General features: G+C 36.0%; 3 protein-coding genes across 3 annotated transcripts; all 3 read right to left on the bottom strand.

Moving 5' to 3' along the window:
* Positions 1–94: 94 nt before the first annotated feature.
* Positions 95–4,935, bottom strand: LOC128531783 (uncharacterized). Its single transcript, XM_053505933.1, has 9 exons — positions 4,821–4,935; positions 4,554–4,597; positions 4,009–4,071; positions 2,704–3,073; positions 2,273–2,620; positions 859–1,194; positions 611–724; positions 322–365; positions 95–226 (listed from the first exon to the last, which is right to left on the bottom strand). The coding sequence occupies exons 4-9, from the start codon at positions 2,756–2,758 to the stop codon at positions 95–97; spliced, it is 1,029 nt and encodes a 342-aa protein (XP_053361908.1). The 5' UTR covers positions 2,759–3,073; positions 4,009–4,071; positions 4,554–4,597; positions 4,821–4,935.
* Positions 4,936–5,064: 129 nt separating this feature from the next.
* On the bottom strand, positions 5,065–10,637 carry LOC128531782 (uncharacterized). The gene is made up of 3 exons (XM_053505932.1): positions 10,436–10,637; positions 7,075–7,422; positions 5,065–5,423 (listed from the first exon to the last, which is right to left on the bottom strand). Exons 1-3 carry the CDS (start codon positions 10,635–10,637, stop codon positions 5,065–5,067), a joined length of 909 nt encoding a protein of 302 aa, XP_053361907.1.
* A 1,778-nt stretch (positions 10,638–12,415) lies between these two features.
* Positions 12,416–17,978, bottom strand: LOC128531781 (uncharacterized). Its single transcript, XM_053505931.1, has 6 exons — positions 17,906–17,978; positions 15,418–15,765; positions 13,390–13,743; positions 13,172–13,285; positions 13,011–13,057; positions 12,416–12,769 (listed from the first exon to the last, which is right to left on the bottom strand). Exons 1-6 carry the CDS (start codon positions 17,976–17,978, stop codon positions 12,638–12,640), a joined length of 1,068 nt encoding a protein of 355 aa, XP_053361906.1. The 3' UTR covers positions 12,416–12,637.
* Between the last annotated feature and the right edge of the window lie 5,524 nt (positions 17,979–23,502).

Below are 23,502 nucleotides of genomic sequence, written 5' to 3'. Positions count from 1 at the left end.
TAGACAAATGGACCTCTCACTTTTATTATTAACAGTTACAATGAGCAGGCAGACATTTTTTTTATTACAAAAAAAAGTAACAATTTTAGAAAATCTATGTACTAGGACCCTTCACCACCTCAGAATAAACAGGATCTTGATATTGATCCCTTTTTGTTCTTCCACTTTTGGTTTTCTTTTCATTAAAATTTAGGGCAGCATAATTCATCTCCATAGCTTCATAGTTCTGCAGGAACAAATAAAAAGAGTTAATAAATAAGAGATGTCATGTTAATTCAGACTAAACTTTATATCATGTATAAACAGTGACCATTTAGCTACCTGATTGTCCTCTTTCTTTATCAATGATTCTGTTGGAGGTCGTGCTGTATAAAAAAAAAGTAGCATTTACAAAACAAATGAAGCTAATTAAAGGGTTTGCCACAAGTACAGTATATGTAATTTGATTAATATTTTTAGTAATATTTACAACTGTGCGGCTTGGTTATAATTATTAAAACAATACAAATCTTTTATAATGGATAAAAGAATGATAGATTGTATTATATTCTATTAGATTAGAGAAATTATTCTTCAGGGTTTTTTTTTACTCAATAAGATGTAAACCTACCTGTGCATTGCTCAGAGTTTTGTTTTTTACAGTATAAAATAGCTTGAGCAAAGTTCACTACCACACACACTGACAACACTACGGCAAGGTAGATCACTAAAGGATCAGATCCCCCTGGAGAAAAACAAAGACCTTAACGAATAATATGTACACTACGGCTAGATTTACAATAATTACCAACAAAATCCAAGCAAACAGCTAAACTTTTCGATACTTACTGAAATGTTGGTGAGCAAATGTGTTCTTACCCAGTTGTACTCGTGTTCCGTTCCCAAAAATGATCTTCCCACACACGGCCACAGCGCAGTAGTAAGTCCCAGTATCATTGAGGCTGAGGATGTTCTTGGAGAAGTTGTACACACAGGTGTGTGTAGAAGAGCCGCTCTCACACTGATGGCTGCTGTTGTGATGAGTGTAAATGATTTGAGGATGGGATTGTGGTGGAGCAGCTCTGAACCAGAGCACTTGGACTTCTGCTGCTCTGCTCTCAGAGAGAACCGAGCACTGCAGAGTCACTGACGCTCCTGCAGGAACCGAGTCCAACCCGCCGCTCTGTGATACTGACACTTTTACATTGCTGTCATCTAGTCAGTATAATACAAAAATTGTAGTTTGGTTACAACTATTTTACTTAGTAAACACTCAGCAGTTACTTAATAAACTTATAAAATATATGAAAATATCACCATTTAAATTCAAATGTAATATTATTGTTTTCATGCAGGGCCTTAAAAACATTCTATATGATGAAATAAATAGCACTAGTGTGTGTGTGTGTGTGTGTATATATATATATATATATATATGAATTTTTCAATTTTTCAATATTTACAAAAAGTTACCATAGTAAAATCCTTTTTTTTTTTTACTGTACTGTAATGAAAGACATTGTAAAATCGGAGGAAACTGTTGGTGATAAGCACAAAGTGACCTAATTATACATTAACTAGAGCCTTCAGTGCTTTACAAAGATAAAAAGTGTTAGCAATATAAGCAGTGTAAAGTATACAGTATGTAAGAATACACAATAACATCTACCATTTGCATAAATTTAGCAAAACAGCAAACTGTAGATCAACATAAAACATTAAAAACTGATAAAATAATATTAATTAAATGATAAAAAGAGTGAAAATATAATTAGTTTAAACTTTTTGTGCAAAAAAATAGATAAGTAGATAGATAGATACTGTAGATAGTTAGATAGATAGATAGAAAGAATTTTAAGTATCTGTACCACTTTTCATGCTTATATTAATAATAATAATAATAATAATAATAATAATACATCAAATTTAGAATCAAACAAATTTAGACCTATTTTTTGCCTCTTTAAGGCAGTGAAGTTTGAAACATGAATGTACTTTATTAGTGATGTACAAAACATCTAAACCCAGTTCTGTACACTGCATCAAGCAAAGGCAACATATTCAGGACGATATTTTCAATAGCAGCAGTAATTCTTGATTAATGTTATATAATAAAGATAAGAAAATTTGCAAAACTGTGCTAAGAAGTAGTAACAGAAAAAAGAATAACCCTTGTATTATTTCTTTATGTCCTGGCAATTTTTTTTTTAAATAAGGCATGAAACATGTAAAGAGACACGCCACTTTGGACAGTTTATTAATATAAATGTATGTCTGTGTGTCAGTGATTTACCTGTCACAGCTACAAATGTTCCATTGGAAAAGTCAAACTTTCCCCAGTAATAAACTCCACAGAAATACAGTCCTTCATCAGATTTTTTTGTTTGTAGAATTGATAAAGAAATGCCGTTAATAATATTCTCTATTTTAAATCCAGAGCTAAACTCAGGTGAAATTTCAGTATCTTTATGTGTTTTTGTTTTTCCCACTTCCTCGGGCATCTCTCCAAACCGTTGCTTGTACCAAACAATAAGTTCTTTACTGTGTTCATCACGAAATGTGCAGTTCAGAGTCACTTGTTCTCCAGACTTCACCGAGACAAATGATGATCCGTGAAAATCTACAGCAACTAGAACTGAAACTAGAAAAAAAATTCAGGTCAGGTTCAATGCTAAAAAAGGAAGTTGCCATAAACCTTTTTAAATAAAGAAGTAAAATACTTACATATATTGAGAGATAAAATTAAAACCCAAAGTGGAGCCATCCTCATAAATGTCATGATACTTGGGTGAAGGTGTTTGAGATCAAGCCACTGATAAATTTATACTGAAGACTTTAATCTCGTTGGCTGCATCTAGTCACATGATCATTTAAAATTTCCATTCCACCCACATGTGTTACAGTATGCACGACCACATACTGTACAAGTGTTACATGCAGGTGTATGCACATTTAAATTATGCATACAGTACAATATGTTTAGTAAAATAATGGATTAAATTAAGTCTGTAGTGTATGTTCATGGTCTTACTGATTTCTCAGGAACAGGGGTTCATTTGACATTGGGAGCATTGTCAAACACAGTGTTTCAAATCTTTAGAGTAGAAAATTATATCCTGTTAATTCATAAACTGCCTGGACAAAAAAGTTCCCGTTGCAAAAAAAGTAAATTGGTCTGCATCAAGCAAAGGAAACATTAATATGATACATTTTATCTGGTAAAAAAAAAAAAAAAAAAAAAAAAAATATATATATATATATATATATATATATATATATATATATAGATTACTGCCTTTTCATTTCATAAGGTGATGTTAATGTACTTTCTGAGATGCTGAGAGGCTACAGTAACTGTACAGTAGCTATTAAGATGGAATGTTTTCTTGCATGTTACTCAGTGCAGGAAATGACATTATGAATCAGTCAACACATTAAATCTTCCTCTTCTTCTTCTTCTTCTTATTATTATTATTATTAATAATCCATCAAATTTCACCCACATACTGTAAATTTGGTTGAATGTGGACTTTAAGTCATTTCTTTTGGAATTTTTATTGAATTGTCTTTTCCACAGAATCAATTTCTAAATATGTTTTGTCTGTCTGTTGCTTTAGCTGGTAAAGCAGAATTTTGTTTTTAATGCAAGTCTTTAGCTTTCATTTTGTCATAGCAAGAAGCTACTGTATAATCCTACATGCATGTGAAAATAGGTTGTTTAATGTGAGGACTATTTTTACCCTCAAACCACAGAATTCTCCCACTTACAGACAGAAAGAAGACAACAGCACATGCAATGTCTATTTCTGATTTATTACTGAGGGTTCTAGAAAAGAAACTAAATGAACACACATGAAGACACATTTGTGATGTGAAGTTTAGCAGAAATTCACTTTTTTCATGACAAGGAGAACTTATAAAAGTGTAGATTATTATTTTATTAGGACATTACTAAACTGAACTAGTTTAAGTAATACTAGAAAATTTTACTTGAGAGTACACACTGTCATGAATTTGATTTTTTCTCACTTGTTTAGTTTTCCTTTTATTGAAGTGTAGGGAAGAGTAATTCAGCTCCACAGGGTCATTGTTCTAAATTATAAGGAATAAATGAATTAATTATTAAACAACAACAACAACAACAACAACAATAATAATATAATAATAATAATAATAATAATAATAATAATAATAATAATAATAATAACAAGCATTATTCAATTAATTACTTAAGTTATTATATAATAAAAAGCTATATTCTTATTACTATTATTATCATCCTTAAAATATTTGTGATGTATTGTTACATTGTATTATCAATCAATCAATCAATCAATTAATTAATCAATCATTCATTTATATATCTAAATAACAAATAGAGAAGATAAAGAAAGAAAAAAATTAAATCAACACAAACTGTTAAAATAAGAATAAACACAAAATTAAAAAAATTAAGAATATTAAAGAATGAATAGACATTATATAAAACAGAATATTAAGAATATGGATCAACATAGATAATAATAATAATAATAATAATAATCTAAGGCATTTCCTAGATGGTCCTCAAGTACCTGAGTTTTCTTGTTTTCTGTCTCTGTTTGATGTGGAATTCTCTCTGTCAAAAAAAAAAAAAAACTAAATGAAAAAAATTGAACAGAATTCCTTCTAATTATATCCTGACTCATTATAACTAATGGTCTGGCATTGCTTTGCAACATTGCAACATCATTTGCTTCTTGCATTTTTAAAGAAAACATTCCAATTGAATCTGAATTGCAGGAACAAAATGTTCAGGTCAATTTTAAAACATAAAATTAATTCATACTTTAAACACATACCTCTGCATTGTTCACAGATTTTCCTTCTGCAGAGTAAAAAAGCCTGAACAGAGATTAGAATCACACACAATACCAATGCTGATCCCAGGCAGATCACTACAGGATTCAAAGTTTCTTTGGGAGAAATAAATGTGATATTACAAAGAAAAAAATAAAAATGTTAAATGTTAAATTTATTGCCAAATTATGTAGAATAATTAACTGATTCTAATAAAATATAAACAAACAACAAGATATTTCCTTACTAACCAAATTCTAGAACTTTTTCAAATTGTACTCGAGTCCCATTCCCAAAAATGATCTTCCCACATGCGGCCACAGCGCAGTAGTAAGTCCCAGTATCATTGAGGCTGAGGATGTTCTTGGAGAAGTTGTACACACAGGTGTGTGTAGAAGAGCCGCTCTCACACTGATGGCTGCTGTTGTGATGAGTGTAAATGATTTGAGGATGGGATTGTGGTGAAGCAGCTCTGAACCAGAGCACTTGGAGTTCTGCTGCTCTGCTCTCAGAGAGAACCGAGCACTGCAGAGTCACTGACGCTCCTGCAGGAACCGAGTCCAACACACTGCTCTGGAACACTGAGATGTTTAACTCTCTTTCACCTGGTCAGAAAAATAAAAGGAGCATACAGTAATAGCTTTTTTTAATAACTACGGTTTGTAAATTGTTCTACACAGTTTTTTTAAATCTTTGGATCACAGTGGAATAAAGCTTCAGGTCATCTCAGAGACACTCAGTCACACCTTTGATTTGGTGAGAGGAAGCTGAGGTACAGAAAAGACAATCAACACAGCCACAAGGCCAACATGTGAAACCTCAACACAGACAGTAACTTGATCAGAGGATTCAAATTCGCACCGTGACACATGCTACTGTTCGATATCACCAAATATACAGTGTTTATCTTATTTAATATCAAAACCTCTAAATTGTCAAAACAATTCAGACACACTAATTTTAGATTAGAGATCTTTCAGTTTTGAAGTTACTGTAAGTGCAATTTAGAGCTGTCATTTTCACCTTAGTTTTCACACCTATTCACCTATATCAGATTGTTGTATTCTTTCAGAATCTTGGTAGATCCAGAGTCTTTCCAGGGAAACTGGACACTAGACTTTAATTTACAGTTGAATGTACAGTACAGTATACTTTGTACACGGATTAAATTAAACCTACAGTATGGGTGATTTAGCCTATGGGTGAATTATTTCACCCTGGTGTAATAGATTTCTTTGAATGTTAAATCTTGAATTAATAAAAACATTTTGAGTTTGGAAGGTGCAAGGAAAAAGGGAGAACCCAAAACTTAAGAACACAGTTAGATCATAGAAAACTCACGAGCCTACTTACCGAGCAAAAAAACTAGCCACATTGTGCCAATAAATTTTAAAATTTAAATAGATAATTTTGCCATGAACAGGATAAAGTATAGCAAATTTACAGTGAATTATATCGTTTTTTATGTAAGCAAGTTTTTATACAGTTCATCCAAGAAATAAGCATTACTATTCACAACTACTAAACTTGACATAACAATGTTAATTAAATGAGCAGTTACATAGTAAAAATTGCTTAAATCTAGTGCATAGTCACTTAGTTTAGTTACATATGTAAGGAGAATTTTATAGCTATAATGGTTTGTTCACATAATATGGATAGAATTTAATTTATTTTGGATTTATTAGTGTATGTGTATATGTATGTATGTGTGTATATATATATATATATATATATATATATATATATATATATATATATATAATTTTTTATTTATTTATTTATTTAAAAAAAATAATTTGTAAGTTATTTACTGTTTTTGCTTAAAATATTTCTTAAAATCTTTTATTTTTATGAGTTTCCCCACTTCCCCAAAAGGCTCAGCCAGGCCACAGTTGTAAATAAGAAACCTGTTCTTAATCTGTCTTGCCTGCTTAAATAAAGGTAAAAAAAAATAATAATTGTAGTCACTAAACCATGTGCTTGAAGAATTTTGTCTTAAGAAAATGTAAAGGTATAAAACAATATTTGTTATATTTTTGAAGGCTATTTTAACTAAATAGACCTTTGAACAATTTCCATATTGGCTCCTTTTTAAGTGGAGAAAATATTATTTCCAGACTGCGTTTTAAGCGCAATGAGACTAAAAGCATAGTCATATTAAAGTACTCTGTAAATTCCAAAATGCATGCAAATAAGTCCACAAACATATGTACTGTATATCTGTGTGCAAACAAATTTCATTTACTTAGTTACCTGTTACTGCCAAAAACGTTCCATTTGATAGATTAATGTTCTCCCAGCTTAATGTCTCACAGTAGTAAAGTCCTCCATCATCTCTTTTTACGTGTGGAATGGTCAGAGATATGGCTTTATCAGTCGTCTCCATTTTATATCCCAAAGTCTCAAACTCTGGGGAAATTTGTATTTCTCCATATGTTCTTTTTTCTCCCACTTTGTGAGGCAGCTCTCCCAATATTTGTTTGTACCAAATGACACGATCTAAACTATTAATCTTCCCAAACGGGCAGTTAAGAGAAACGCTTTCTCCAGACTTCACAGAAACAAATGCTATTTCAGGAAAATCCATAGATTGGGCGGGAGCTAGAAAATAAGTAAAATGTCATAGAATTCAACAATAAAAGTCTAATTTAACAAAATGATTAAATAATTGGAAATGCAACATGTAGTTAAAAAGTAGAAAAATAGTCTAATATATAATCTTTTGAGATAAGATTCTTTAAAAACTTACATATTAAGCAAAAAGGTAAAACAAGGAACCAGAATGCAAACATTGAGAGAGAGGATGTAAACCTCTGCTTGAGAATCACAAAGAAGCCAGAAGACAAAAGCACCATGCGTTTTATACTGGAAACTGTCATATGATTGGCTGGTACAGGTCACAAGTTTACTATGTATAGTATGTAGGGATTTCCTTTCCATCTATAGGTTTCTATTTTGGTAACTCAGGTAAATCAGGCCAGCAGACGTTGGAGGTAAAAATGTTTGTTAAGTGTTTCTTTGCATTGTTTTACCCAACAACAGAACAAGATTTCATAAAATTAGTTAAAAACACTATAGTAAAAAGACACAGTAGTAAAAAGACTACTCTAAAGGAGATGCAGAACGCAGAAACTTATTCCTTTGATTTAAATTTATCTCACATACATACTGTAACTATACACACTTGGATATGCAGTTAAATGTTTATATAAATGTCTGTGACCTAAAAGTAGACACATTACACTACAAATAAAGATTTTGCACTAGAAAATACAATTAAATTAAAAATTGCAATATTTATTTTTTTTTAAATAGAGATTTAAATTACACAGGAGCAGAATTTACAAAACGAACATATAAACTGTGAAGTATGGAATTATTAAAAAATATAAGTTTACAAATGTGAGAACTGTGAAATGTGAGAAATATGATTTGAGACAGAGACTATGGAAGGATATGAGATGTGTGTCAGCAGATGTGTTGAAAGCTAAAGCTTGCTTTGAATCTGACATCAAAGTAGTATCTTTTTTTTTTACTTTCTTAAAATCTTATTTTCTGTGCTAATGTTGGAGAGAAAGACGGGGACAATGTGCAATTGGTATCTTACTTTCATAAATATGTACTGTATACACCATCCTTTCACTTGGTCACTTATGTTTAAGTCTAAAGTGCACCAGTTTTCAAGCAAAACATCCCCATAGCATGATGCCACCACCCCTAGTCTTCACTGTCAGTCACACACTTAGATTTCATTTAGCCATCTTTAACTTTTTTTGTGCATATATTCTTTGAACTATAGTTAGTAGTGGAGTTGTAATACTGTAGGTAAATGTGTACATGTGCACAGCAACATCTATATTTTTTGAGCTGCTAAAAGGCTACTTGCAGCTTTTAAGGTGAAATGTTTTTTTTTTGCATGTTACCCAGTGCAGGAAATGACCTTGTGAATCAAACAACATATTCTATTTTGTAATACACCAGTTAGTTTTGGCAAAGCAATTGGATTGGACGAAAGCCATTCCTTGAGTGGTGATAATAAAAAAACAGCACTGGGACATTTAACCATATGTATCACTTCATATCACAAGTGTTCTAATAAATGTTAATTACAACTCTTATACCAGAATGGGTGAAAGTAGGTCACTGCCTGCCATAACCCACATTCAAAACCAGAGACTGTAGCACTTTCAGCAAGAAAACAAATCTGATAACGTTATGTCATCTTTAAAAAGTATATCTTATATTAATAATCAATTCCGAATCGCCTCAAAAGAATCATTTCATGGTGTTCCTTTTTTTACAGCTGTGGTTCTCAAAGTGTGGGGCGCGCCCCACTAGTGGGAAATACAGACATGACAGGTGGGGCGCAATGAACGGGAGGGAATAAGTGGAAAATAATAGAAAAGTACCTATTCTAATTCATGCTTTTCTTTATTGACAATAAAGATCGGACACTCAAAACTAATCAATCACACGCAAAGAAATGGATCATTAATACAAGTAAATTAAAATAACATCAGAGAAAAAGTAGAACCATAGTGCAACAATAACGGAACAATATATAAGGAAACATTTGGTATTATATATGTAATTTCATTTATTCCAATGTTTGCTGATGTTTCTGTATTTTTGTTAAAAATTAATATTTCATCAGGCAGTACTAGTCTGGCATTTCTAGTTTCCAGTGTGGCAACAAAGTTGCTTTTTGATCCTTTAGGCGCTGAACAGAAGGGAAGATCAATATCGTTCTACGCTTTTTGTTGGTGTGCGGCGTTTAGCGATGATCACTAAATCATTCGTTGCGCCGTAGAGAATAATGGTGTTTGTGCTTTTAAACATGTATAATTTAAGGCGGATGGAGCTTAAAGACAATGTAGAGAGGAAATATATCTGGGTATCTTATTCACGGGTTTATTTACGCAGCTATTGAATTCGGAGATGCGAATATTAAACTAACTTTACTGCCGTCACAAACCAGGTCATTAGCGTACTGTATGTAGTGAGTATAATAACGTCAATGGGTACATTTGTTACATGGACCACAAATAAGCAGGTGATTCAGTATCATCAGCCTAATCAACCAAAAAGCCAGCCGAAAAGACAACATCATGAAGCCTGTGTTGCACTTGGATTCATGGTGGGGATGGTGAGGGCAGAGGAGAGACCTCTGTGTGTTTTGTGTCTTAAACCGCTGGCAGCAGACAGCATGAGACCCAACAAAGTAGAAAGACACTTAGAGACAACACACCCCAGTCACGTTAATAAGCCACTCGACTTCTTTGAAAGAAAGTTCTAGATAAGTGATGAAGTAAGCCTGTTATAACAATTGCACGTGTATTTTATCTGTTTTGAACTTGGTTTTATTTGATCTTATTGGTTTATAAATGGATATTACAATAAAAAGTAAACTTGGCCGATTTCGTTATCATTTTGTTGACAAGTGGGGCTTGAAAATTCGCCCACCGCCTTAAGTGGGGAACGACAGAAAATGTTTAAGAACCACTGATTTACAGCAACAAAGCTAACTACAAGGCTGAATTCCGAATCCCTCTCTAACTCCTGATCAAGGGTACTACTTGGTGTGTGAGACAAGGGATTGTACACCCTGTCATACTTTTTACAACCCGCAACATGTTGCTCACGGTGTGTGTGTGTGTTTTGCGTCTGTGTTTCTGTGCTACGTAGCATGTGTATATTGTGTCCAGGTCGCGCGCCGCTCCGGACTCCACCCCAGGTTTTTCGACTGTCACTACACCAGCGGCTGCCTGACCTTCCACACGTGCGCTTCCGCCCTGAGTGACGTCATCAACCACCATTTATAAACCAGAAAGACGCGGGAACGGGGTGGCGTGTAGGCGAGGTGTTGATTGATTTGAAGAGAGATTTTGTGATTGACATTTTTGATATTGACTTGTGTATTCTGGTTTTGTCTTTTTGCTTCCCTTTGACTTTGATTATATAAATATATACCCTGAAGCTGATCCTGGTGTGGTGTCTGTATCTTTATTTGCATTTGTTTTGTGTAAAGCAATACAAACCTCATCTTTTTGTCAGCTGAAGTATCTGTCTATTTCCTTCTGTTATATTACACAATTATATTTCACCTTCTTCATACAGTTAAAATAGAACCCTGAACCGATCATTTGCTGTACGGCCCGACCCTAGACTGGGACGTAACTTACAGTACCAGCTTTTTATTAAACACTATTTGGGATTTAACCCGAGAAGTAAAATCGGAAGTTAACAGAGCTGATATTCTAAAGCAGAATAAGTGAAAAGATAAAATAAATACACTAAGTTTCTCAGGATTGTCCAACAGCTCCATGGTTTATTCTCCTCACCTTTTGGCTGCATAGTACCAGTAAGAATTAAAAACTCCTTTAACTCTATACTATAACAAAATAATTAGTTTGTTAAACTGTTGTATGCTGCTATTCATCAGAACAGTTCTCCCTCCCATGTTATATTGCTTTATTACAACATCTTCGACTATTTTCATCGTTTTAAAATTTCTCTTGTGTCACATACACTTTACTGATAACTGCATTGTGACAGTACTGCTTCTGCAAATATGCTCATTAACAAAGGAAACACTGCACATACAAATTCCTAACAAAACAAATCATTTGATTTTATATGAAAATGTGTGTCTCCATCAGCACCAGAAATTCAAAATTTAGACGACATTGACAATGATGTAGAGTCAATACCGGCCCATGATATGACTTCTTCACACATCCAGCAAGTACTTCTGCAGCTACACACTGAACAGTCTGACAAATTATCATGTGTAATACCGGCAATAGTAGGTGCATTTTCCATACAATTGTCTTTTTTTGGTCTTGGCCTTCCAAACCCAGAGCAATCAGCTGTGGAACCAGTTATTTGGAATCTGTTTTACAGTCTGGAAATGATATTCCATGTCTGCTGAAACTGCACCAAGCTGAAGCGTTATGATGTTCCTTTTTGTATTAGCTAATGTTTAAATGCCAAATCAGAATGTTTTCCTGACTTTTCACACAAGACGAGCACAAACTACCTTATAAATATTATAAATATGTGAGTTTCCTAAAATATACTGTATATATATATATATATACTGTATATATTTCACAGCTTATACATACAGGTTTGTTTTATATTTAATATAAAACAATATAGGAATTATTTCAGATCAAGAGATATGTCAAAAAGATCAAGAGCACAAGTCTGAAAGACATGTTTTTTTATACTGATTATGAGTATCATGTCATCCCAGCAGGCTTTACCAACATGCCTTCGTTCCAGATATGTATGAAGTTCACATTGGTTCTTTTAAAAACCAGTAGCATGACCAGAAGCTGTTAAATGAGTTTGCTACATCTAAATCATTTCTACTTTAACAGTTTCATGTTAAAGTTAGTTGCTAAAGCATGCCAAAGCTGACTTTGTATACATAAATGAAAATATAAAAATTTTCAATATATGCATAAGAACCTTTTGAAAGAAATCTTTTGTTGGTTTATTTTAACGTTAACGGGCTGTTCTTACCGTCAAACCACAGACTTTTTCCAGTTACAAACAGAAAAAAGACAACAGCACATGCAGTGTGAATTTCTGTTTTATTACTGAGGAATATGTAGGCTTTATTAAAATGACACTGAACACACGTGCTGTAATACTGGGTTCCGGAAAACAAGCTTAGAGGACAAAAATCATTTGTGATTTAAAGCTTAACTGAAATATTCAGTACTAAAAAAACAAACCTTTCATTTAAGCTTTTGTGACTGTGGATAATTTTATTAGCACATTACTAAACTAAACTGCAAAAAAAATATTAAGTAATGCTGGAATATTTCACTTCAGAGTACATACTGTCTTGAGATTTAACTTGATTGTCTCCCATTCGTGTAGTTTTCCTTTCACTGAAGTGTAGGGAAGAGTAATTCAACTCCACAGAGTCATGATCCTAATTTATTATAAATAAATAAATAAATAAATAATAGGAATAATAATAATAAATATAATAATAAATATAATAATAATAATAAACATAATAATAATAATAAACATAATAATAATAATAATAATAATAATAATAATAATCATAATCATAATAAAAATAATAATAATAATAAATATAATAATAATAATAATAATAATAATTTTGAACATTGAACTAATGTATCTTGTACCAGGTGGACAAGTACCTGAGTGTTTCTGGTTTCTGTCTTTAAAATTTCATGCGTAATTTTTTCTGTGGGAAGGATAGATACACAATTTTAACCATTTAAATTGAATCTGAATTGCAGGAGAAATAATGTTTTGTCAATTTTATGTTAACTTAAACATTAAACACTTAAACACTTACCTCTGCATTGTTTACAGATTTTCCTTCTGCAGAGATAAAAAGCTTGAACAGAGATCAGAATCACACACAGTACCAATGCTGATCCCAGGCAGATCACTACAGGATTAAACGTTTCTTTGGGAAAAAATAAATGTGATATAATTTGTTTATTTCTTTATTTAAAATTGACAAAATCATGATAAAACACAAACATATGAACAAGCTGTTTGCTCACTAACCAAATTCTGGACTCCTCTCTAATTGGACTTGAGTCCCGTTCCCAAAAATGATCTTCCCACACGCGGCCACAGCGCAGTAGTAAGTCCCAGTATCACTGAGGCTGAGGATGTTCTTGGAGAAGTTGTACACACAGGTGTGTGTAGAAGAGCCGCTCTCACACTGATGGCTGCTGTTGTGATGAGTGTAAATGATTTGAGGATGGGATTGTGGTGGAGCAGCTCTGAACCAGAGCACTTGGAGTTCTGCTGCTCTGCTCTCAGAGAGAACCGAGCACTGCAGAGTCACTGACGCTCCTGCAGGAACCGAGTCCAACCCACTGCTCTGGAACACGGAGATGCTTAACTGTCTTTCACCTGGTCAGGAAAATAAAGGGAGCGTAATATCTTTCGTAATATTTCTTTTACGGTATGTAAAGTGTTCTACTGATTTCTTTAGTTTTTGAATTGGTAACAGCCACAATTCCAACACAGACAGTAACCTGATCTGAGGATTTAAATTCACACTGTAACACATTCTACTGTTCAATATCACCAAATATACAGTGTTTATCTCAGTGAATAGCTTAGACACACTATAACATTACTTAGAATCTTTTAGTTCTGATGCTTGTGTGTCTTTTATAGCTTGAATTGTCACCATAGTTTCAGAGGCAATGATGAGCTACAAATTAATGTTAATTCGTTAATTAACTACAGTATATTAAATGCTGTATTCTTTCAGAATCATGGTTGATCCAGATTTTCTTTCAGGCAAACTGGGGACAATATACCTTGGAAATGATGGCAATATATATATATACACTAAATGATGGCAGCATGCCAGACCCAGCGATGTATGGGGGAGTAATTTCAAATTGGGTTCATAAGATTTTTTGAATATTGGATTAATGCAATGTTTTTGGGAGGTGGTAGGGAACTAAAAAACCCAAAACAAAAAAACAATGTGGTGAACGTGAGAAAAGGCAAAACTCTTAACATTCAGTAGTAACCTAAAGTCAAGGCATTTTGTAAAAACAAGCCAAACATAATGTATTCTTACTATTGGCAATAAATTATAATAAAATTTTATTTGATAATGAACATGATAATGTATAGCAATTTTACAATTATTCCATTTTTTATTTACTATACAGTATAAAATGTAGGATAATTTAGATACTGCGCATCCAATATACATCACTATATAGAGTACCATATAAAAAGTTTTTGCCCCTTCCTGCTTTTTTTGGCATATTTGTTACTCTTAAATAACTGAGCTTAATAAAATTACTTTTTTACACAAAACTAATTTGAGGAAATACTAAATGCAGTTCTTAAATGATTATGAGGCTGATTGGTGTTCCCAAATTACCGGTAGTGTGTGAATGGAGCGAGTGTGTGTATGTGTGTGCCCTACGCTGGATTGGCACCCTGTCTAGGGTGTACCCTGCCTCGTGCCCTAAGCCTAATGGGATAGGCTCCAAGTATAGACGACGCGAGAGTGACAACCAGCTATTAGGTTTAGAAGGTAATTACTTTTTTACAGAGGGCCAAGTTTGGGCATTTTTTCCCCACCTTAATAAATTAAATTTATTTTTTTTTAAAAAGACTATTATTTTGATTTAAGTGATTGAGGAAGGGATGAAAATTCTTTTTGACAAAACTGTACAACTACTAAACGTGACATAAGAATGTAACAAGCATTGTCATAGCAAAAAACCCTTAAATTTAGTATATAGTCACTTTGTTTAATTGCACATTTAAAAGCATTTTATAGCCATTGTGGTTTGTTCACATAAAATGGATAATTTTTTATTCATATTTAGTCAATAAACATATGTATATTTATGTAGTCAATGAATATACTGTATGTTTAAAAGGCTTTTTTTAATGTGACAGAATAACACAATATTTCTTATATCATTGTAGACTATTTAAATTGTACCAAATTAAAGTACAATTTAAATTCCAAATTAACACAATTGGATGCGCAAACATACAGTATGCATATCTACATACTGTACAAACAGATTACATGTATTTTATTACCTGTTACTGCCAAAAAAGTTCCATTTGATAGAGTAAGATTCTCCCAGCTTAATATCTCACAGTAGTAAAGTCCTCCATCATCTCTTTTCACATGTGGAATGGTCAGAGATATGGCTTTATCATTCGTCTCCATTTTATATCCCAAAGTCTCAAACTCAGCGGACATTTTGATGTCCTTATATGTTGCACTTTCTCCCACTTTGTGAGGCATCTCTCCAAATATTTGTTTGAACCAAACCATACGAGCTATATTATGAGACTTCACAACTGGGCAGTTAAAAGAAACACTTTCTCCAGACTTCACAGAAATAAATGATATTTCGGGAAAATCCATAGATTGTGCTGGAGCTAGAAAATAAATACAATTTCATGATACAACAAAAAATTTAAAATGACTAAATAGTTATATACAACAAGTAGTTAAGACGAGAAACTGTTCATAATGTATATGTTTAATGATGTATAATGTATAACTTTTTTGAAAAAACAATTCTTTAAAAACTTACATATAAAGCAAAACAGTAAAACAAGAATCCAGAATGCAAACATCGTCAGGAATGAAGTGTAACTGAAGAAGTGAAGATGCTTGAGCATCTCAAAGGAGGCAAAAGACCAAAGCACCATGTGTTTTATACTGGAAACTTTCATCTGATTGGTTGGTGAAAGTCACAAGTTTACTATGTACTGTACTTAGGGATTTCCTTTCCATTTACAGGTTTCTATTTTGGTAACACAGGTTTGGCCACCAGAAGTCAGTGGTAAACTGTACACTTTAAGTGTTGTTATTTTGCCTTGTTGATTATGCAATAACAGAAATAAAACAAAATCAGGACAAATTTTATAAAGAAAAAATAGAAAAGGTAAACACACACACACACACACACACACACACACATATATATATATATATATATATATATATATATATATATATATATATATATATATATACATATGTCCTCTGACTTTCAACTGTTTTTACTTTCAGTAAACTTAATGTGTAAATATTTGTATGAACACTAAAAGAGTCAACACCATAAGACATAAACTAAAAATGTTTCACAATGTGTCCCTGAATGAAGGGAGGCTCAAAATCAAAAGTACCAGTCAGTATCTGGTGTGGCCACCAGCTGCTTGAAGTACTGCAGTGCATCTCCTTCTCATGGACTGCCTATTGCGGACAGTCTGAGCACTGATGGAGGGATTGTGTGTTCCTGGTGTGACTCGGGCAGTTGTTGTGGCCATCCTGTACCTGTCACGCAGGTGTGATATTCGGATGTACCGATCCTGTGCAGGTGTTGTTACACGTGGTCTTCCACTGTGAGGATGATCAGCTGTCCTTCCTGTCTCCCTGTAGTGCGGTCTTAGGCATCTCACAGTGCGGACATGGCGATTTATTGCCCTAGCCACATGAGCAGTCCTCATGCCTCCCTGCAGCATGCCAAATGCACGTTCACGCAGATGAGCAGGGACCCTGGGCATCTTTCTTTGGGTGTTTTTCACAGTCGGTAGACAAGTCTCTTTAGTGTCCTGGGTTTTTAGCACTGTGACCTTAAATGCCTGTTAAGTTCTTAACGACCATTCCACAGGTCCATGTTAATTAATAGATTATGGTTAATTGAACATGCATGGAAAACATTGTTTAAACCCTTTACAATGAAGATCTGTAAAGTTATTTGGATTTTTACAACATTATTGTTAAAATACACAGTCCTGAAAAAGGGACGTTTCTTTTTTTGCTGAGTATATATATATATATATATATATATATATATATATATATATATATATATATAAATGTAATGCACTCTCAATCCGCGACCGGCACTAGGACCAGGAAGTAATGCGGTCGCGAACCAGGAAGTATAAAAGAGGTAAACAAAGCATGGAACATCGCTCAGTCATTGAGTTCGCCCATGTCGGTTCAGGCTGTTCGTCTACCAATTTATGAGTACTCACCTTCTTGGGTTTTGCTTTCTGATTTAAGTGTGTGTTTAAAGGACGCGGGTTAAATTTGTGTTCTTCCCTTGCTCCCCTTTTGTGAGAGTCCTTAGACTAATTTGCGTGGTTATCCTGCCTACTCGTTTGCTTCCGCGTTTGGATTTACCATCCACGCTACAAAGGGCTAACTGCTAAGTTACGTCTTCTGGTCACTTCAGGTTAGTTCGCTTTGACAGAATGACTGACTGCGTATCAGTAAACCCAGCGGAACACACGTGCCTCTGCGACGTGGTGGATCAGCTAACCGGAGAGATTGCTAATCTGCGCTGGGGCCTCCAAGACGTCAGGAGAACGCGGATCTCCGTGCGGCTGTTGCTAGCGCGGCTAGCCAGCCTCCTGTTGCGCCAACCCGCTCCAGTTTCACCTCACCTCCATCTCATCACCACCCATCATACTCGTATACCCTTGGCTTCTACAACATGACCCGTTGATCTCCTGGACCCAAAACCGGATCTTACAATGGGGGCCGACCTGTTTCGAACTTTGCCTGCGGGCTCCGGCTGGGAAGTGCTCTGGCTGAAGCCTTTTGTAAGCGACGCGCTACCCACCTGCCGCCTCATCGACCTTACGACCTGGCAAAAGATCTTCAGCCGGGTTCTGATGAGTGGAAGACTGCCTTCTTCACCCCGACAGGACACTACGAGAGCCTAGTCATACCATTTGGACTTTGCCATGCACCAGCAGCCTTCCAACATTTCATCAATGATGTTCTCAGAGACATGCTTGGCTGGTGGGTATTCGTCTACCTAGACGATATACTCATCTAATCACGCACCTCTACAGAACATATCCAACACGTCAGAGCGGTGCTGAAGAGATTGATCGCCCACCAACTGTACTGTAAGTTGGAAAAGTGTGCTTTTCACGAGCACTCCACCACGTTCCTGGGTTTTGTCATCTTGCCCCAGGGTGTGGCCATGGACTCTCAAGCAACTTCAACGGTTCAAACTTATATCATCGCTTTATCTGGTGCTACAGTACAGTTGCGGTCGCTTTAACCGCTCTGACACGACCATCAGCTCATCACTTTCAACTCAACTCTGCTGCCATGCTTTTTACAAGCTTTGCCGCCGAATCATCACCACCCCATTCTCCATCATCCAGATGCAAATCAACCGTTCGTTGTGGATTGGACGCCTCGGATGTGGGCGCCGGGGCCGTCCTATCCTAACAAGGTCCAGATGAGTTCGTCCAGGCATGCCCAGTGAGCGCCCGGGCCATGGACACATACCAACCAACACCCGGGGAACTCCAACCGCTCTCTGTTCCCCGCCGGCCCTGGACGCACATTGCCATCGACTTCATCACGGGCCTGCTGGTTTCGGAAGAGAAGAACACCATCTTAACCATCGTAGATCGTTTCTCCAAAGCTGTGCACTTGGTAGCCCTCTCTGGACTCCCGTCAGCTAAACAGACAGCCGAGCTGATATTAGAGCACGTAGTCCGTCTGCATGGGTTCCCCAAGGACATCGTCTCGGACAGGGGGCCCCAGTTCACTGCCCGGTTCTGGAAGGCCTTCGGCCGTCTGATCAACTCCACCTGCAGTCTCTCATCTGGTTATCATCCCCAGACTAATGGTCAGACGGAGTGGACCAACCAACAACTGGAGCGCTACCTGAGATGCTTTGTAGCTGATCGCCAGCGCTCCTGGGCCCGCCACCTTACTTGGGCGGAACTTTCTCACAATCTTCACGTGTCCACTGCCACCAAGTTAAGCCCATTTTAGGTGTGCCACGGTTTCCAATCTCCAATGTTCGAACATCAAGAACTGAAGGTTGACGTACCTTCGCCCCAACAGTTGGTCCGCAGGTGTCGACGGGTATGGCGCCAAGCCAATACAGCCATTCAACTACATCACTCAACATCGCCGTCGACACCCACCGGGACGATTGTACCATGTAGGTGGCAAAGTTTGGCCATCTACAAGGAATCTGCATCTACGTACAGAATCCAAGAAACTCTCACCCAGATTCATCGGCCCATACCGCATCACCCACCATATCAATCCTGTCACCTACTGGCTCCAGCTGCCTGCGGAGCTCCGGATTCATCCAGTATTTCATACCTCCCAACTCAAACCCTTCATTACATTACCCATGATTACACCCACCCACCCTGCTCCTCCGCCCCATATCATAGAGGGTGGTCCCGCCTACACCGTACGCCAGATCCTTGATTCATGCCCTCGGGGCAGAGGCCTCCAGTACCTGGTCGACTGGGAAGGCTACTGCCCCAAGGAACGGTCTTGGATTCCAACTCGGTTCATACTCGACCCCGAGCTCATACGGGACTACCGTCATTGAGTATCCTCCACCCCAGGACCGTCGGGAGTCGGTCCTGGACAGGGGGTTACTGTTATGCACACTCAATCCGCGACTGGCACTAGGACCCGGAAGTAATGATATGGTGGGTGACCGGCACTAGGACCCTGGACGTGAACCAGGAAGTATAAAAGAGGTAAACAAACCATGGAACATCGCTCAGTCATTGAGTTCGCCCATGTCGGTTCAGGCTGTTCGTCTACCAATTCGTGAGTACTCACTTTCTTGGGTTTTGCTTTCTGATTTAAGTGTGTGTTTTTAGGACGCGGGTTAAATTTGTGTTTTTTCCTTGCTACCCTTTTGTGAGAGTCCTTAGACTAATTCACGTGGTTATCCTGCCTACTCGCTTGCTTCCACGTTTGGGTTTACCATCCATGCTACAAAGGGCTAACTGCTAAGCTACGTCTTCTGGTCACTCCAGGTTAGTTTACTCTGACAATAAATGTTGATAACTAAATCTTACTTTCAATCCGGCATCATGGTTGCATCAGTTTGTTATTACTTGCTATTGTTGGATGGAAAGACAGAGACAATTTGTAATTATTTTTATTCTTATAATGTATAAATATTTAAGCATTTTCACACAGCATCTTATTCTTAGGTCACTGTTATGCCAAAGACACCAGTCATTTTTTCAAACTCAATAGCATGGTGCTGCCACCCCTATGCTTCACGGTTAGTATGGTGTTTTGTGGCTACTTTTATAGATCTAAACATAATGACCAAAACTTTGTTTTTTGAATCACTTTCATTCATGCTGGACTTGAAGTAGAAGCTTGTCTTTGCACAAGTCACACACACACTAAAATTTCATTCAGACATCTTTAGCTTTGATTACAGCACACAGCATGGTGTCCAGTTCATATGTGAAAATCCTGATGCTCCCAGAATCACTCTTTCACACTTGAAAAAGTCTTGGAATATGGCCGTGCCATCAGGGAAACTCCATAGATGTGATAACTTGGTCATTCAGTACATTTAGGTGGTCAGCTGACTTCATGTTATTGCCACAGAATGTCGCTGAGTCTAGACTTGAGCAACTGAAGCAACTGAAGATCATAACACTGTCTCCAGAGGCGCATCGTTTCATGCGCTTCCCTTTTTACCCTGACACGCCCATCACATGGGAATAGGTTCAATTTGGACTCATCAGATCACTAACTTTTCTGATGAGTCTCACTAGTCTTATTTTTTTTAAGTCTAAAAAAACCTGTTTATTTAGCCAGACATATTTGTAAATAGATTTGCCTTAGATAAAGGAGCAGCTCTGGGGAAATCATGGACGTAGAGTATTTTGGTAAACTGGTATGTTTAGATGCTGTCTTCCCCATTCTCATTGATCATTTAGGTTTGTTGACTTTGAAGTGATCACTGTACATCTCAGTATAGAGCTTCTGGTTGGGAATTTGGTCACATGGATGCCCCGTGTGGTCAGCCTGGGATGCTTGTGGTAACTGGGGACAGTTCCACTTTTCCACGAAGACGGTCCTGGTCTCAGCTGATGCTGACAGCTGTTCTCTGAGGACTCATGACTGCAGTCGCTTGATAGTTCAGGAATGGAGTATCCTATAGTCTACCTGAGCCTCCAGTAACAAACTGGACTCCATTTTAACTTAAACAGATCTCCTGTTATACTAAACTTCCAGACTTGCAGTCTTGCACAATATAATGCAAATCAATCCCTGCTATCCGCTTTCACCCAAATGAGAGGTTTCCTGTAAAGTCTGGTTCCTGTAAAGGTTTCTTTCTACTGCCAGCTCAGGGAGTTTTCCTTGTCACTGTCACCATCGTCCTCGGCTTTTTCATCAGGGACAGTCTTATCATTGTGATTCATAAACATTCACATCTCATAAAAACTTAAATAATTCTTTTAATTGTGTAAAGCTGCTTTGCGACAATGTCAATTGTTAAAAGTGCTATACAAATAAAATTGAATTGAATTGAATTAAACTAACAAGTGGTTTTCTTATAGACAAATAGCTGTTTTATTGCCAATCCTGTAATCACATCACATTGTGTGTGTGTGTGTGTGTGTGTGTGTGTGTGTATGAAAATGTTCTTACTTTCACTATTTAACATAGATCAGGGCCCGGTTTCCTGATAACACACACTCTAAGCGCGCTAAGAAGACTGTTAGGATATATCTAATGTAAGTTGTTTACATAAGTGGTTCCCCCTTACAAGGCGCTGTCTACAGGAAAGGTCCTGAATTAGCTGACACCGATTGCTCAGAAATCAAAGTTTCACTTCTTTAGCATGACAGCGTTAAGACAGATAACTTTCTATGCAAATTAAACATTGCAAAAATTCTTCCAATAACGTTTATTTCGACATGGGTTAACTTATCAAAATTAACCTGTTAACTTAACGGGTTAATAGGTATTCAATAGCATGCCAATAATAGATGAATATATAAATTAAATCACAAAACTGTCAGAAATATTTCATGTAACCTGTGTGGCGGTGAAACAAACTGGGTATACAATCATAGTTGATTGACAAACAGCTGACAACACTCTTCGCCAGTTCAGAAACAATGTGAAGCATGTCAGTGGTTGGGGTTTTATAGCGCACTTATGGAATAAATACGATGAGATGACAGAGTAGAGGTTTTAAGCATCACAATCACTCAGAAAAATGAATGGATGCGGGGTTTGAAGCTCCCAAGTTTATTTTCTCATTTAACTAAATCAAATTTCATCATAAAATAAAACGTGTCAAAAGAAAAGTCCATCCAGTCATGGACGATGGCTAATGATTAATGGAACATATTTTAAACAAAAAGGAGCAAGCAGCTGGACATCAGGACGTAGAGCATAAGTACGACGCGTTGGCCTGGCAAGTGCAGGTCTGAGCAGGTCAAGAAGCTCCATAATCTGTTGCCTTGGAAGGCGAAACTTTTTTAAAATAGCCACCTCAGGCAAAATATGAAGAGGGCTAAAGTTTTCAACGTCTTCAGTTTAGCACAACAACACGCTGTATCGCTGCCATATCTATTGCTTTCTGGATGCCACCATGATTACCCATTTATACGATCGTAGCCACTTAGAGCCAAATTGTTTGCCGCCTGTTCAAGATTTAAGTTGGTCTCAAAACTTCCTTAAGTTGTGTTGAGTCCTAGTTAGGAAGAAGTCTATTTTTGGTTAAGTGTTTTATCTCAAGGGCAAAAAAGACACATGCTATGAAGGTGGGACCTTCATACAGTATCCACAGGGGAATCTCCTGTCAATCTCTAATTATGACAATTCATCAATCAAATGTATTTAAAATGTTTAAAGAGACAGTAAACGTGTGTATCTAGAGTGAATCTAGTGTATGAAAACACAGATGAATTTGTGTCTAAATTAAATAAAGTATAAAATCTTAATTGTTCTACGATACCAATTTTACGTTTTTAAAATAATTTTATATTTACATTCTTTATTGAATCTTTTTTACACAGTATGTACATTTGCACAAACTCAAAAACCAAAAATACAATACAGGCTCCCCTTAAGTTGAATATTATTTTTATGTAACTCATATGTCTTGTGTAAACATTCTTGCAAATCAGGATCAGATATAGCTCCATTTGCAGGAAGTTCTTAAAAAATGTTATGTAACGATTGCAAATAAATCACAAATATGGTGAGGAAGGCAGAGCAGAGGGATCGGGTGATCAATAACTTGATTAGAATCAATATTTAGAATAAAAGGAAAAAAAGACAAGGATTTTATTTACATAAAATAAAAACTCAATCATTTATACATTTATTTTAATTAT

This window comes from Clarias gariepinus, chromosome 10, assembly GCF_024256425.1.
Source record: "Clarias gariepinus isolate MV-2021 ecotype Netherlands chromosome 10, CGAR_prim_01v2, whole genome shotgun sequence".
In the NCBI taxonomy this organism is placed as follows: Eukaryota; Metazoa; Chordata; class Actinopteri; order Siluriformes; family Clariidae; genus Clarias; species Clarias gariepinus.
This window is presented reverse-complemented; position numbering and strand designations above follow the sequence as displayed.

Excerpts from the sequence above, each read along its gene's own strand:
- LOC128531783 (XM_053505933.1), bottom strand. The coding sequence starts at position 2,758 with ATGACATTTATGAGGATGGCTCCACTTTGGGTTTTAATTTTATCTCTC. Across the intron at positions 725-858 it reads CGGAACACGAGTACAACTGG|GGGGATCTGATCCTTTAGTG; the intron begins GTAAGAACACAT and ends GTTTTTCTCCAG. Across the intron at positions 227-321 it reads TAAAGAAAGAGGACAATCAG|AACTATGAAGCTATGGAGAT; the intron begins GTAGCTAAATGG and ends TTGTTCCTGCAG.
- LOC128531782 (XM_053505932.1), bottom strand. The coding sequence starts at position 10,637 with ATGGTGGTTGATGACGTCACTCAGGGCGGAAGCGCACGTGTGGAAGGT. Across the intron at positions 7,423-10,435 it reads CATGTTGCGGGTTGTAAAAA|CTCCCGCCCAATCTATGGAT; the intron begins GTATGACAGGGT and ends CTTATTTTCTAG. Across the intron at positions 5,424-7,074 it reads AACGTTTTTGGCAGTAACAG|GTGAAAGAGAGTTAAACATC; the intron begins GTAACTAAGTAA and ends TTTTCTGACCAG.
- LOC128531781 (XM_053505931.1), bottom strand. The coding sequence starts at position 17,978 with ATGAGGCGGCAGGTGGGTAGCGCGTCGCTTACAAAAGGCTTCAGCCAG. Across the intron at positions 15,766-17,905 it reads TTCCCAGCCGGAGCCCGCAG|CTCCAGCACAATCTATGGAT; the intron begins GCAAAGTTCGAA and ends TTTATTTTCTAG. Across the intron at positions 12,770-13,010 it reads CAGAAACCAGAAACACTCAG|GATCATGACTCTGTGGAGTT; the intron begins GTACTTGTCCAC and ends ATAATAAATTAG.